The sequence below is a fragment of the Leucoraja erinacea genome, chromosome 2, assembly GCF_028641065.1.
Source record: "Leucoraja erinacea ecotype New England chromosome 2, Leri_hhj_1, whole genome shotgun sequence".
Lineage (NCBI taxonomy): Eukaryota > Metazoa > Chordata > Chondrichthyes > Rajiformes > Rajidae > Leucoraja > Leucoraja erinaceus.
The window spans coordinates 33,012,177-33,028,244 of NC_073378.1; the positions used below are offsets into that span (position 1 = coordinate 33,012,177).

At 43.7% G+C, this 16,068-nt stretch overlaps 1 protein-coding gene across 5 annotated transcripts in view; it reads right to left on the minus strand.

The window, feature by feature from the left end:
• The window catches only part of kif13a (kinesin family member 13A), a 167,348-nt gene that overhangs the window by 97,104 nt on the left and 54,176 nt on the right, over window positions 1–16,068 (minus strand). For all 5 annotated transcript variants that reach the window (XM_055654640.1, XM_055654622.1, XM_055654631.1 and 2 more), the window contains exons 9-11: window positions 11,804–12,016; window positions 8,765–8,875; window positions 6,626–6,760 (exon numbers count right to left, since the gene is read on the minus strand). In XM_055654640.1, coding sequence (XP_055510615.1) covers window positions 6,626–6,760; window positions 8,765–8,875; window positions 11,804–12,016 — 459 coding nt within the window. The remainder of the gene's footprint in view (window positions 1–6,625; window positions 6,761–8,764; window positions 8,876–11,803; window positions 12,017–16,068) is intronic.

A 16,068-nucleotide genomic window follows, 5' to 3' on the forward strand; every position in this document is an offset into this window, starting at 1 on the left:
GTTTAAGGCTGTGATAGATAGATTCTTGATTTGTATGGGTGTCAGGGGTTATGGGGAGAATGGAGTTAGAAGGGAGAGATAGATCAGCCATGATTGAATGGCGGAGTAGACTTGATGGGCCGAATGGCCTAATTCTGCTCCTATCACTTATGACCTTGCATGTGGAGTCAGTAGAAATTATATTGGGGAACATGGCAATGACAGAAGAATGATAATTCAGCTGGAAGTCCTTAAATATCCCTGCATTGTGATGTTCACCAAAAATAGCACGGTGAACCTCCCACAAATACTGAAGGACAATGTCTGGAGTGAATGACTTGGATAAACAGGGCGACCCGCTGGCACTGCAGTCAACTAGCTGCCTCAAGGGCCTGTCCCACTTAGGCCACTCTTTAGGCGACTGCCGGGGATTAGTTTTAATGGACTTCACCTACGACACCTGATGACAACCTACGTCAACCTACAACACCTACGCCACCTACAACAACACCTACGCCAACCTACGACAGCAAACATTGTCGCCACTGTCGCCGAAAAATGTTCAACATGTTGAAAATTCTGTGGCAGTCGCCTGTAGTTGCCCAAAAAATAGCCTGTGGGACAGGCCCATTACAGCGCCCAGGACCCGGGTTTGATCCCGACTACGATGCTGTCTTTACTAATCCTAATTATATTTGACTTTATATTTGGATTTTGAAGGATCTGATAACCTCTATCGGGGGATTTAAAAAGATCTGCAAACCTCTATCAGGAATTTGAAGGATTTGATCCCCACTATCTCAGTATGTTGAAGGGTCTGATAAGGTTTATCTCGGTGAATTGCACTTGGGAAGATGGTTCAACTGGATGCAGTCCAAAACCAGTCACTGAAACAGCCAATAAACAAATCAAAAATAACCGCTCTATATTTAGAAAACAATTAAGAGTTGTAAAGGTGAACCGCACAAGTCCATAATGTGAAAGCTTCAAAGTGACATTGGCAAAGAAATATGGAATGACATATTTAAAGGGTTTAAAGGCATTTCAGGAAAAGTCTCATATCAAGAAGTAAATATCACCAACGACCAAACCAGCAATCCTTCTTGTTTAAGAAGGAACTGCAGATGCTGGAAGATCGAAGGTACACAAAAATGCTGGAGAAACTCAGCGGGTGCAGCAGCATCTATGGAGCGAAGGATATAGGTGATGTTTCGGGCCGAAATCCTTCCTCAGACTGAAGAAGGGTTTCGGCCCGAAACGTCGCCTATTTCCTTCGCTCCATAGATGCTGCTGCACCCGCTGAGTTTCTCCAACATTTTTGTGTACCAGCAATTCTTCTTCTTCAGAGCTGTAAAAACTATGTAATCCTAGGTAGAAACAGGTGCGTATCTTGAAGAGAAACATGAAGTAACTGGGTTTAAAAAAAAGACATAAAGTTCTGGAGTAACTCAGCTGGTCAGGCAGCATCTCTGGAAAACATTGATGGGTGACGTTTCAGGTCAGGACCCTTCTTCAGGCTAACCCGATCCGAAACATCATCTATCCATGTTCTCCTGAGATGCTGCTGACCCGCTGAGATGCTCCAGCACTTTGTGTCTTTTTTTGTAGACCAGAACCGGCAGTTCCTTGCTTCTACATTAATTGGTTTATCTTGTTTAATTTAGAGATAGAGAGTGTAAACAGGCTATTTGGCACACCAGGTTCGTGCCGAACAACGATAACCCGCACACTAGTCCTATCCTACACACTAGGGAATATTTACAGAGGCCATTTAACCTACAAGCGGCACGTCTTTGGGATGTGGGTGGACACTGGAGCAAAACGCATATGGTCACATGGAGAACATACAAACTCCGTATGGACAGCCCCCTTAGTCAGGATTGAACTCGGGTCTCTGGTGCCGAAAGGCAGTAACTCCACAGCTGCAGCATTGGTGCATCAAAATTCATGTTTCTTGTGATAAGTGATTCAATGCTGGTGAATGTAGAACATAAACAGGGATTAAGCTGAGCCTTAAAATGTGGTTGTGATAGAAATACAATTGTTTTGATTTTTCGCGCATAATTAACCAACTGTAAGAATTCTCTTACCTGGGTTAATCTAAATGCTGAAAAATACTTCACTGCACCACCTCACATTAATGGCTGTTTTACCTTGCTAACATTTTACACGCATATATAAATATTCAGAGCTGAATCTCATTTTCAATCAAAATCAAGCTATCAGAGGAGGTAGTTGAGGCAAGTATGATCACAATGTTTAAGAAACATTTAGATAGGTTTAGAGGGATATGGGCCAAACGGGGCATGTGGGACGATTGTAGATGGGGCCTGTTGGCCGGTGGGCGTTAGGCCGAAAGGCCTGTTTTGACGCTGTAAGACTCTACGACTCTATAACACATATTCGGTATGCTTTCCTAAGAGATTATTTTGTTTATAATCGAAGCAGCATCATCCTTTTCCTGTATTTCGTCCACACTCCAAACATTCTGGATTTTTGCTCAGATAGGGCTCAGATAAAGCTAGATAGGGCTCTTAAAGATAGCGGAGTATGGGGATATGGGGAGAAGGCAGGAACGGGGTACTGATTGTGGATGATCAGCCATGATCACATTGAATGGCGGTGCTGACTCGAAGGGCCGAATGGCCTACTCCTGCATCTATTGTCTATTATCTATAACAATCATTCTGAGTGCTTGGAATGGAAGAGTATTTTTTGCAGCACTTAAAGATCAATAGAGACGTAAATCAGTATGTACAAAAGATAAGTGCTCTATATTCCAACCCTTTGGAGGAATGAGGACATAAGTAGATTAAAAGCCAATTCCCATGCAATCATATTATGTTTAGTGTTCTCCAAACACTTTCCTACAACATAGCAAAATATTTCAAGATTCTTCATGGGATTTTTTTTTACAAATATCGACAGCCAAGCCAGAAAGAGAAATATACCAATGGTAACGAAAGAGAGTTTTGAAGGGAGTATAATAAAAGAAGAGGGAGTGGACAGAGATACTGAGTTATTGAAGGGGCTAACACACCAAGTTGAATTGAGTATAGGAGCAAGGAGGTCCTACTGCACTTGTACAGGGCCCTGGTGAGTCCACACCTGGAGTATTGTGTAGCAATGTTACAAAATTTTGAGATTTAAAAAATCAAGTCTGCAATTTATCCCATCAGATAAAGCATAACAATAAGTTTAATTTGACACCTAATTCACTTTCATATCTCAAGTAATAAAAAAGTTATGGCCATTTTCATACCCGGAAATTAGCATCTTGTTCCCTATTGATTTTCTATGGACATAACAAAAACGCTGTGATCGAGGACAGTCAAAAGCCCATAACCTTCTTAAAAATTAAGAGAACTGAATGAAATTTTCAGTTATCATAGATTGAACCATTCTGAAACAAATATAAAATAATCTTACTTGGAGGACCTGAAATTAAAGCATATAATTAGTTAGTTACCCAATTGTAGCTAATTTCAAACTTCAATCACTAGATCTAAACATCTATCCATTTCTTAATAAATGATTAACATTTTTAAATAGCTTAAGTGTCCAAATAATATTCACAAATAATTCACAATAAAACATGATTTTTAAATCTCATTTACATTAATTTATAGGCCAAATGGAAGGAATTTAGTGTTCAATTGCTGTAAATTAAAGTCTATTTTAAATCGGCTTTCTAGTGGGTTCCTGTGAACGTGCTGGTTTAGAACGTTCACATTGCACTGGATTTGTGCCCTCAAATGCCCAGAAAAATACTGCGGGATATAAAGAGCCCAAAATGAGCTACTCGCTATAGAAAACTTTATATACAGGGTTCTTAAGAAGCCCCTTTTAATGTAAAAATAAGGTACATACCTTTAATTGTTTGCTTTATAAAACCCTGGGGCTGCGAGAGGTCGCGGGTTTAGAGAGTGATTTTTAAACTACTATAACTATTATACAAGGCCATAAAAACGAATAATACCTTTTGCGACGGGGTCTTTCAGCGATTTTCCGTTAATGATTTACTAGGCTGAACATTTTCGATTGCAACAGCCTAGTAAAAATCGCGTTTTAAACCCGCCCCCTCTAAACAGCGCCAAAATCACACACACGGGGCTGGGACAGATTCTCATCGACGATTCGGGTAGGTTTTGTAACATAACTATATTGTGTGCAGATTTGGTCTCCTAATTTGAGGAAGGACATTCTAGCTATTGAGGGAGTGCAGCGTAGGTTCACCAGGTTAATTCCTGAGATGACGAGATTGACATACGATTAAAGATTGGATTGACGGGGCTTATATTCACTGAAATTTAGAAGGATGAGATGGGATCTAATAGAAACATATTAAATTCTTTAGGGATTGGACAGGCTAGAATTGGTCCCAGTGTTGGGGGTGTCCAGAACCATGGGTAAGAATAAGGGGTTGGCCATTTAGGACTGAGATGAGGAAAAACTTTTTCACCTAGACTTGTGAATCTGTGGAATTCTCTGCCATAGAAGGCAGTGGAGGCCAATTCACTGGATGTTTTCAAGAGAGAGTTAGATATAGCTCTTAGGGCTAACAGATTCAAGGGATATGGGAAGAAAGCAGGAATGGGGAACTGATTTTGGATGATCAGCCATGATCATTTTGAATGACGGTGCTGGCTCGAAGGGCCGAATTGGCTACTCCTGCAGTTAATTTTTCTATGTTTCTAATAGTTGGACATTGTGTGACTGGACCTACAGATTCAAATCAGCTAGAGCTGGTTTATCCAGCATGGCCACACTCATTTGTAAGAGTTTACAAATCTTCCTTAAAAATGTTAAGATTAGTCCAGCTCATTTTTTTCACAGGCACCTCGTGTTTTATGCTTGCATAATGTATGCGTTTTTGGAATGATGCGCTTGTTTAATTAATATCTAGACCTAACTTTCAGTTTTGTTTATTGTCACGTGTACCGACCGAGGTACAGTGAAACGTTTTGGTTGTGTGCTAACCAGTCAGCTGAAAGACAACACATGATTACAATTGAGCCATTTACAGTGCACAGATACAGGATAAGGGAATAACCTTTAGTGGCAGGTTAAGCCAGCAAAGTCCTATTAAGGATAGTCCAAGGGTCAATAGTGAGTTAGATGGTAGTTCAGGACTGCTCTCTGGTTGTGTTAGGATGATTCAGTTGCCTGATAACAGCTGGAAAGAAGGTCCCTGAATCTGGAGTTTTGTGTTTTCACACTTTTGTACCTTTTGCCTGATGGGAGAGGGGAGAAGAGGGGCTGGTCAGGGTGAGACTCATCCTTGATTAAGTTGCTGGCCTTGCCGAGGCAGCATGAGGTGTAAATGGAGTCAATGGAAGGGAGGTTGGTTTGTGTGATGCTCTGGGCTGCTTCCACAATTCGCTTACGTGCTGTATTTTTTTAAATGACGCTCTCAGATTTACGCACGGCTCCGTAATCACGTATCAGTTTAATTTACCTGTTTTTGATTTACGCATTGCTTTTCAGGATCATAACTTCTGTGTAAGACACGAGATGCCATTATTTTCACGTGTATTTGCATTCTTAATTATTACTAGTTTAAGCACATTGGGCAAGATGGTGGCGCAGCGGTAGAGTTGCCACCTTACAGCGCCAGAGACCCGGGTTTGATCCTGACAATGGGCTCCGGTTTCCGCCCACGCTCCAAAGACGTACAGGTTTGTAGGTTAATTGGCTTGGTAAAATTGTAAATTGTCCCGAGTGTGTGTAGCATAGTGTTAGTGTGCGGGGATCGCTGCCTGGGGGGGGGCAAAGGGCCTGTTTCCACGCTGCATCTTTAAACTAAACTAAAAATTTGCTGTTTCTAATGATTAATTAAAAAAAACATAACTCAGTTTAAATCACACCATTGATCAAAGTATACAGTTGAGAGCCTCACAGCTGCAAAGGGTTGTGCAATGGGAAGATGGGTGAGTAGCCAAGCAAGGAGCTGGCCCATTAAGTACTGCCTAACCGGATGGTGAAAACAGGCAGTACCACATTAGCTTGGTTATTTGGCGTGTGCTTGCACATCACTGCATTTGCAACCTCCACTTATTATGTACTTCGACAGCTCGAATACTCAGCCAGAATAAGGCAGCGGTAGAGTTGCTGCCTTACAGCGTCAGAGACCCAGGTTCGAGCCTGGCTAGGGGTGCTGTCTGTACAGAGTTTGTACGATCTCCCTGTGACCGCGTGGGTTCTCTCTGGGTGCTCTGGTTTCCTCCCACATTCCAATGATGTGCAGGTTTGTAGGTTAATTGGCTTCTGTAAATTGTCCCTAGTGTACAAGGTGATCACTGGTCAGCGCGGACCACGCTGCACCTCTAATACTAATCTAAACTAGTTTACAGTTTAGTTTATTATCACGTGTACCGAGGTACAGTGAAAAGTTCTTGTTGTGTAATATCCAGTCAGTGGAAAGGCAATACATGATTACAATCGAGCCATTCACAGTGCACAGATACATGATAAGGGAATAACGGTTAGTGCAAGGTAAAGTCAGCAAAGTCCGAATAAGGATAGTGTGTGGGTCATCAATGAAATAAATAGTTCAGGACTCCTCTTTGGTTGTGGGAGGAAGATTCAGATACTTCAGTTACACACATAGAATTGTCAACAGGTTGTGTTTTGTTCGAATGCTCACCTTCAAGTAATACACAAGAAGCTCATTGAGGGCAGGGTCGGCATTCAAATTGACCAGAAAGCATTTGTCGTCACCAACTTTAATGCCTGAAGTTTCCAGAGAAATGCCCATACTCTCCAGCTGTTTCTGCCTTTCCTGTAAGGCAGGAGAATAGATGTTAGGAGGGAGAGATAGATCAGCCACGATTGAATGGTGGTGTATACTTGATGGGCCGAATGGCCTAATTCTGCTACTATTACTTAAGATCTAAAATTACAAAACAGATCGACTCATTTTAAATTGCGAAGAGATAATAAATTCTTAAGGGGTTGGACAGGCTAGATGCAGGAAGATTGTTCCCGATGTTAGGGAAGTCCAGGACAAGGGGTCACAGCTTAAGGATAAAGGGGAAATCCTTTAAAACCGAGATGAGAAGAACATTTTTCACGCAGAGAGTGGTGAATCTCTGGAACTCTCTGCCACAGAGGGTAGTTGAGGCCACTTCATTGGCTATATTTAAGAGGGAGTTAGATGTGGCCCTGGTGGCTAAGGGGATCAGGGGGTATGGAGAGAAGGCAGGTACGGGATACTGAGTTGGATGATCAGCCATGATCATATTGAATGGCGGTGCAGGCTCGAAGGGCCAAATGGCCTACTCCTGCACCTAATTTCTATGTTTCTATGTTTCTATTGGCTTGGTCTTCCAAAGTGAACCTCTGTTACTTGGACCCAGAGGTTTTTTAAAAACATGAGAACAGATCTGGTTGCTGAAGAAAACACAAATCAAAGTCAATTTTATTTTCTGGAGGAGTTTGTAAAATTGGTCAGATAGAATCAAATTGTCGCCATCAAATCATTCAGTTGAGCTGAGACACATTTTTCCCACTTTGAAATGGACACAGCTATTATTTGTTACCATTTTCCTCAAATTAAAAAAAATTAAGGTCACCTATAACAAAATCAAGATGTCAATACAGATATTGGTATGTGAAATTACTGATTTATTGAAGCTAATTCTTGCGTGATTCTCCCAGCATTATTGTTTATGGAATTCTAACAAAAACTACGTTTAAGAAGCAATCAGACAGGTACATGGATAGGACATAGACAAAAAGGCTGGAGAAACTCAGCATCTATGGAGCGAAGGAAATAGGCAACGTTTCGGGTCAAAACCCTTCTTCAGACCCAAAACTTTGCCTATTTCCTTAGCTCCATAGATGCTGCCTCACCCGCTGAGTTTCTCAAGCATTTTTGTCTACCTTCAATTTTGAAGCATCTGCAGTTCCTTCTTAAACATGGATAGGACATGTTTAGAGGGACATGGGCAATGGGAAGATGGGTGTGACAGAGCAGGCGAATATGGAGCTGGCCCATTAAGTACTGCCTAACCAGATAGAGAAAGCAGGCAGTATCAAATTAGTTTGGTTATTTGGTGTAGGCTTGCACATAATTGCCTTCACTACCACAGCTTATGCTGCACTCCAACAGCTCCAATACACTGCTCAGGGCGGCACAGTAGCGCAGCGGTAGAGTTGCTGCCTTACAGCACAACAAACCTGACCACAGGTGCTATTAATTAGACAGGTACATGGATAGGACAGGGTTAAAGGGATATGAGCCAACCACAGGCAGGTGAGACTAGTGCAGATGGGGCATGTAGGTCCGTGTAGGCAAGTTGGGCCGAGGGGTCTGTTTTCACACTATGACTATGATTCTACAAGTCAACAATCTAATAAAAACAAAGACTAGAGAACTCGGACAAGGTGTAATTAAAATTGAATCAATAATAAATGAATCAAAATCATATGATGTCTCTGTGTCATTGACCAGCCTCTTGTCATTTTTTAACACCTTATCAGAGAATAACTGCGGAAGTGTCAGGGATGGGGGGGGGAGGGGCATGGGGGGGGGGGGGGGGGGGGGGGGGGGCTGGCGGGGGGTAATTGTCACCTACCCCCCAATCACAAAAAAGTAGACGGAGAAATTTTATGTCATTTTATGTTTTGTCATTTTTTGTCAGAGGAAATGTGTTTACTTACAAATGATGGACATAGGTAGTGGCAGCATTGGCAGTGGGCACAATTGATTCACATGGATCTAAAATTGCTATCTAACGTGGCAATATATTTATCTCCAATATATTTAGCTCCATGAACAAACCTGTGCAATTTCTTCGGTTTTCCTCAGTTTCTCCTCCCAAGTCACAGTCAAGTCTTTTATGAGTTTTTCAGATTCTTCCAATTTCTCCTTGAGCTCTGGTGCTTTCAATGACTACAATACATAAACAATAAGATTAAATAACTTTCAGGGCACACTAATAACACTTTTTACAGATAAATTAATTTTGTGATCTTCAAATTACAGAGGAAACTTCACCAGGGAAGAGGCAATAAAGTGGCTTTCAGGTTGACAGGAGAGTGGTGCACCTGACTGAACTGCTATCTCACAGCACCCGAGATCAGGGTCCGATCCTGACCTCAGCTGCTGTCTGTGTGGAGTTTGCACGTTTTCCTTGTGATCCAACCTGGGTCTCTAGCCCTGTAAGGCAACAACTCTGCTGCTCTGGTTTCCTCCCACATTCCAAAGCTGTGCAGGTTTGTAGGTTAAGTGACTTCTGTCAATTGCCCCAAGTGTGTAGGAGTGATTGTGTGTAAGGGTGATTGATGGTCGGTGTGGACTCAGTGGGATAAAGGACCTGTTTCCACTCTGAATCTCTTCTTAGGCCCCCTCGGTCTCCAGGGTTGGAGGACACCAGTGTGTGACTTTGTTTAAAGTGGGGAGACTGGTGCACAGGCAGCCACCACACGGTCCTTGACAAATCTGGGTCAGGATCCAGTGGCATGGAGTCCAAGACGACCGGAGACCCTTTTCTGCTGCAGCCTTCATCCGCCTTCCCAGCCGTTGTGATGCTCCACTAAGGTCAGCCATCGTCCTCCGCCTGTTCCACCGTTGAGGTCTTGGTTGGATTGCTCTTTGTCAGGGACATCCTCCTTGACCGTACCGCCATGGGTGGCCCTACCAGGAGCATAGCTCCGGACAGCATCGCTCTCAGGATCTCAGGTCCACGCAAGCTTTTCCACCACGACAAGGTGACAATCCATGGAAATGTATCTTCAAACTAAGCTAAATATATGGCCTCCTGCTCTGCTGCAGGAATCACTGCAGTGTCCCCCTGAGTAGAAGGGATTTAGTTTCAGCTCAAGAAAGGGTGCTCCCGATATGGCCTCTTCTATCCTTATCTCCTTATCGCACTTTCATCTCTTACCTTTGTCCAACCATCTTCCAATCAATACCCCTTATCTGCATCCACCTATCACTTGAATAGGAGGGAACTGCAGGTGCTGGGTTAAACTGAAGATTGTCAGAGTGAGGCCAAATGCAAATTGGAGGAACAGCATCTCATATTTCACTTGGTCAGCTTGCAACCCAATGGTATGAATATTGAGTTCTCTAACTTCTGGTTACCCTTGCGTTCCCTTTCTCTCCGTTCCACCCCCACCCCAGTCATTGTAGCAGCTTCACAGCCACCTTGTTGCGTCTCATTGTCTGTAACTCCTTTTCACCTAGGCCCCAACTAGCAATGTCCTGTTCCATTTATCATTGTTACTTTTTTTGCATTTCTCCCATTCATGTTCTCTATCTCTCTATTTCACCGTCTATGTCTGTCATTTCCCTGTTGTTATCTCATTTCTCTAATTTCCCTAAGTGTTGCCCATTTGGAAGAAGGTGGCATATCGGTAGAGTTGCTGCCTCACAGCGGCAGAGACAAGTCAGGCGGTCACAGGAAGAACATACAAACTCCGTGCAGACAGCACTGGTAGCCAGGATCGAACCCGGGTCTCTGATGCTGCAAGCGCGGTAAAAGGCAGCAACTCTACCACTGCGCCACCGTGCCATCCTTAGATTCAGCTCAAGGAAGGGTGTTCTAGATGTGGCCTTCTTTACATCGCCAAGGCCAAGCATACACTTGCTGACCATTTTGCCAAACACTTGCGCTCGGTCTGCCAAGGCCTGCTGGATCACTTGGTTGCTAACCATTTTAATGCCCTTCCCATTCCTATAATGATGTATCTGTCCACCTACATTCCTTCCTCTGGCTTCATATTTCATGCAGTGTACACATCAGTGTGTCTGTACACAGTGGGCAGCTCGACTGTAATCATGTATTGTCTTTCCGCTGACTGGTTAGCACGCAACAAAAGCTTTTCGCTGTACACCGTGACAATAAATGAATGACTAAGTGCGGCACGGTGACGTAGTGGTAGAGCTACTGCCTGACAGCGCTGGGTTCGATCCTGACCACGGATACTTGGCTGTATGTTCTCCACGTGACCTGCATGGGTTTTCTACAAGATCTTCGGTTTCCTCCGAGATCTTTGGTCTCCATCCCACACTCCAAAGGCGTACAGGTCTATTGGCTTGGTATAAAATGTGAGTTTTATAGGTAAATTGGTTTGGTATAAAATGTAAATTGTCCCTTAGTGTATGTTAGATAGTGTTAGTGAGCGGGGATCGCTGGTCGACACGGACTCGATGGGCCAAAGGGCCTGTTTCCGCACTGTATATCTAAGCTAAATTATATGAAACTATACTAAACTAATGCATCTTCTATGCTTGGGCCTGTTTTTGTGCTGTACTGTTCTATGTCATGAACATACCCAGAGAGTTGTGAATCTGTGGAATCACCAGGTTAATTCCCGGGATGGCGGGACCGTCATTTGTTGAAAGAATGGAGCGGCTGGACTTGTATACGCTGGAATTTAGAAGGATGAGAGGCAATCTTATTGAAATATAAGTTTATTAAGGAATTAGACACACTAGAGGCAGGAAACATGTTCCTGATCTTGGGGGAGTCCAGAACCAGAGGCCACAGTTTAAGAATAAGGGGTAGGCCATTTAGAACGGAGATGAGGAAAAAAAATTCACCCAGATTTGTAAATCTGTGGAATTCTCTGCCTCAGAAGGCAGTGGAGGCCGATTCTCTGGATGCTTTCAAGAGAGAGTTAGATAGAGCTCTTAAAGATAGCGGAATCAAGGGATATGGGGAGAAGGCAGGAATGGGGTGCTGATTATCGATGATCAGCCATGATCACAGTGAATGGCGGTGCTGGTTTAAAGGGCCGAGTTGCCTACTCCTGCATCTATAGTCTATTGTCTGTATTTCTCTCAAATGTTGCTCATTTCCATTCACCCTCTTACCTCAGCCTGATTTAATTGCTCCCTCAGTTTGTCCACTTCCTCGCGGAGCTCTCGGATAATTTTGGCGTTGGGATCTTCATTCACTACAGCATGGTTCACGATGCGCTTGGCACGGTCTGCGTATCTCAGCGTGGACAGAGTTTCCTCATAATTGTCGCCGGCTGGGCTAATTGTGGCTATCATGGCCGTTTTACTGTTTCCTCCCAAGTTGTCCTGAAGTCACAAATATAAATATTTACCATCATTCATATAATCAGTTCTTTGAATTTTGGAACAGGATACATCTAAAAGCCTGTAGATGATGCACAACTGCAGATGCTGGTTTAAACCGCAGATAAACACAAATAGCTAGAGTAACTCAGCGGGACGGGCAGCATCTCTGGAGAAAGGAAATATCGGTTCCCTTTCCCTGACTCTCAGTCTGAAGAAGTGTCTTGACCCGAAATGCCACTAATTCCTTTTTGATATCAGAAAAAAAAATGTCTTCAAAAAAATCTATCTTATGCCTCATATTATTGTGCTAATCATAAGCAGCGTGGACTTTTCAATCGCGGAGCGGGTGAACCCTTGCTGGGGGTCGCCAGAGAGGAGTGCTCCGATCGCTGGCCTGGTGACTTTGGCATCTTGGGGCCGTGGTCTGTGGAGCTTCTAGCCGCGGGCGTGGCGTGGGCTTACCATCCGGAGTCTGGGATCCCTTGCTGGGGATCGCCGGAGAAGAGCTCCGACCACCGGCCTGCGGCCTATAACATCCTGAAGCCGCGGTCTCCAGTAAGAAAGTGGCTGATTCGGGCACTCCAAGCCGCGGAGTGTGTTTGACCGTTCCAACGTCGGAGATTCGATCATCCCAATGAGAGGGCTTGTACATCGGGCCATCCATAGCATTGACTACGGAGGGTTTATGGCCCCGACCACGGATGAACAAAGGAGGACGACTGGCTGAAATTTGTTGCCTTCCACCACAGTGAAGAATGCTGTGGTGGATGTTTGTGTTAAATTCTATTGTGTATTGTGTTCTTTTTAATTGTATCGCTGCTGGCAAATTCATTTCACTGCTGGTGGATGTGACGAATAAATTTGACTTTGAATAAAAAACAGATACTTGACCTCTTCAAATATTTTATTAATTTAAAAACGAAGATCCATATAATGCTTCATCTGCCTATGCCAGAGAAATAATGGAGTCAGAGGAAGTAATTGAGACTGGTATTATAATAACATTCAGAAGATATTTGGACAGGTACATACGTAGATAGGGAAGGCCTGGATGGAGTGGATGTGGAGAGGATGTTTCTACCCGTGGGAGAGTCTAGGACCAGAGGTCATAGCCTCAGAATGTAAGGATGTTCCTTTAGAATGGAGATGAGGAGGAATTTCTTTAGTCAGGAGGTGGTGAATCTGAGCAATTCATTACCACAGAACATGGTGAGGCCAAGTCAATGGGTATTTTTAAGGCAGAGTTAGATAGATTCTTGATTAGTATGGGTGTCGGGGTTATGGGGAGAAGGCAGGAGAATGGAGTTAAGAGGGAAAGGTAGTTCAGCCATGATTGAATGGTGGAGTAGACTCGATGAGTCCAATGGCCAAATTCTGCTCCTATCACATGAACCTTTGAAAGGTTTAAGGTCATCAGGCCATGTCATAAGGTCATAAGTGATAGGAGCACAATTAGGCCATTCAGCCCATTAAGTCTACGCCATTCAATCATGGCTGATCTATCTCTCCCTCCTAACCCCATTCTTCTGCCTTCTAGCCATATCACCTGACACCTGCCAAATGTGGGCAAATTGAACTAGCATAGATGGGGCATCGTGGTCAACAAGGATGAATTGGGTCAAAGGATCTGCTTCAGTGCTGTTTGATTCTATGACTATCCTATTTTATGAAGCTATCAAACTCATAAAATAATGGATTACATTGAAATGCAACATTATGCAGCACAGACTGAGTTAAACAGCCAGCAGGTTACCTGCAAGATCCCGACAAAAGAAAATAGATGAGTCTCCAAAGACATACAGGTTTGCAGGTTAATTGGCTTTGGTTAAAATTGTCCCTAGTGTGTAGGAGACTTTTAGTGTGCAGGGATCGCTGGTCGGAGCGGACTCCGTGGGTCGAAGGGCCTGTTTCCCTAAACTAAAAAGTAAAAGCACGTGCTGGAAACATAGGTAACATCGTTAACCAACTCTTAAATGTTCACAGAACTATCCAATTAACATTTGGCATGTTTAATTATTTTTTGATTCAAGTGCTTAGCATTATAGATTAGGAGAGATAAAATTACGTTTTTGGCAGAAAGATATATCAGTCTGGAGTTTTATTTTAAATTTGTCAAAAAGGGGGATAAGGCAATGGAGAGTCATGTAAAACATGCTCCAAAATGTTTAAAGCAGCTTAACAAGATCCAACTAAGATCGATACACAATGCTGGAGTAACTCAGCAGGACAGGCAGCATCTCTGTAGAGAAGGAATGGATGACGTTTCATGTCAAGACCCTTCTTCAGACTGAGAGTCAGGGGAGAGTCTTTTTCACACAGAGTTGTGAGTCTGTGGAATTCTCTGCATCAGAGGATGGTGGAGGCCAGTTCTATGGATACTTTCACGAAAGAGCTAGATGTAGCTCTTAAAGATAGCAGAGTCAGGGGATATGGGGAGAAGGCAGGAATGGGGTACTGATTGGGGATGATCAGCCATGATCACATTGAATGGCGGTGCTGGCTCGAAGGGCTGAATGGCCTAGTCCTGCACCTACTGTCTATTGTCTATTAAGGGGGGTCGAGAGATATGGAAGGGTAGCTGTGAAAACGATAGATTAAGGGACAGAAGTTTAGGGGTAATATGAGGGGGAATTTCTTTACTCAGAGAGTGGTAGCGGTGTGGAATGAGCTTCCAGTGGGAGTGGTGGAGGCAGGTTCATTGGTATCATTTAAAAATAAATTGGATAGGCATATGGATGAGAAGGGAATGGAGGGTTATGGTATGAGTGCAGGCAGGTGGGACTAAGGGGGAAAAAAAGTTGTTCGGCATGGACTTGTAGGGCCGAGATGGCCTGTTTCCGTGCTGTAATTGTTATATGGTTATTAAAGCAGACAATGATAAGGAAATGAGGAATGACTCATTGTTAGCTGAGGGGAAGGTGACAACTTTGCATATAATCAGCAATATTTAATCAGGATGTCAGTGGGAACTAGTCGGAGGACTAGGATGGGGGAGGGACGGAGAGAGAGGGAAAGCAAGGGTCACTTGAAATTGGAGAACTTGGTTATCATACTGTTGGGTTGTAAGCTGTCCAAGCTTCCAACACCGTTTTTGTTTCACCCAGCTAAATTCACAAAGAGAAAATCTTGCAGTGTCATTTAGTCTCAGTGAGATTTCCCAACTAGGGCAGATTACAACCTAGCTGTATGAATATTGATTTCACTAACTACAAGTAACCCTTGTCTTCCCTCTCTCTCCGTCCCTCCCACATCCAAGTCGCACCAGCTTCAAAGTCGTCTTGTTGAGTCTCATTGTCTGTAACTCGTTTTCACCCAGCCCACAGCTGACAATTGCCTGTTCCCTTAATCATCGTTACTTTTTTGGCTATCTTTCATTCATTTGTTCCATATCTATCTATACCACTCTCTATATCTCTTGTTTCCCTCTCCCCTGACTCCTACTGAAGAAGGGTCTCGACCCAAAACGCCACCTATTCCATATCTCCAGAGACACTGTCTGATCTGCTGAGTTACTTCAGATTTTTGTGTCCATCTTTACAAATGATGAGCTGGTGAGACCAATCACAGGCTTGGCGATCGCTTCGCCCAACACCTCCGCTCACTTCGCAATAACCAACCTGATCACCCGGTGGCTCAGCACTTCAACTCCCCCTCCCATTCCAAATCCGACTTTTCTGTCCTGGGCCTCCTCCATTGTCAGAGTGAGGCCCAGCGCAAATTGGAGGAGCAGCACCTTATATTTTGCTTGGGTAGTTTACACCCCAGCAGTATGAACATTGACTTCTCCAATTTCAGGTAGTCCCTGCTTCTCCCTCCTTCCCCTCCCCCTCCCACAAGCCCACTGTCTCTGCCTCTTCCTTTCTTTTTCCTTCCCTCCCCCTCCCCCCGACATCAGGCTGAAGAAGGGTCTCGACCCAAAACGTCGCCTATTCCTTTTCTCCATAGATGCTGCCTCACCCGCTGAGTTTCTCCAGCATTTTTGTCTACCTTCGATTTTTCCAGCATCTGCAGTTCTTTCTTAAACAGCTGATCTGAAATGGCACTTGCTACAA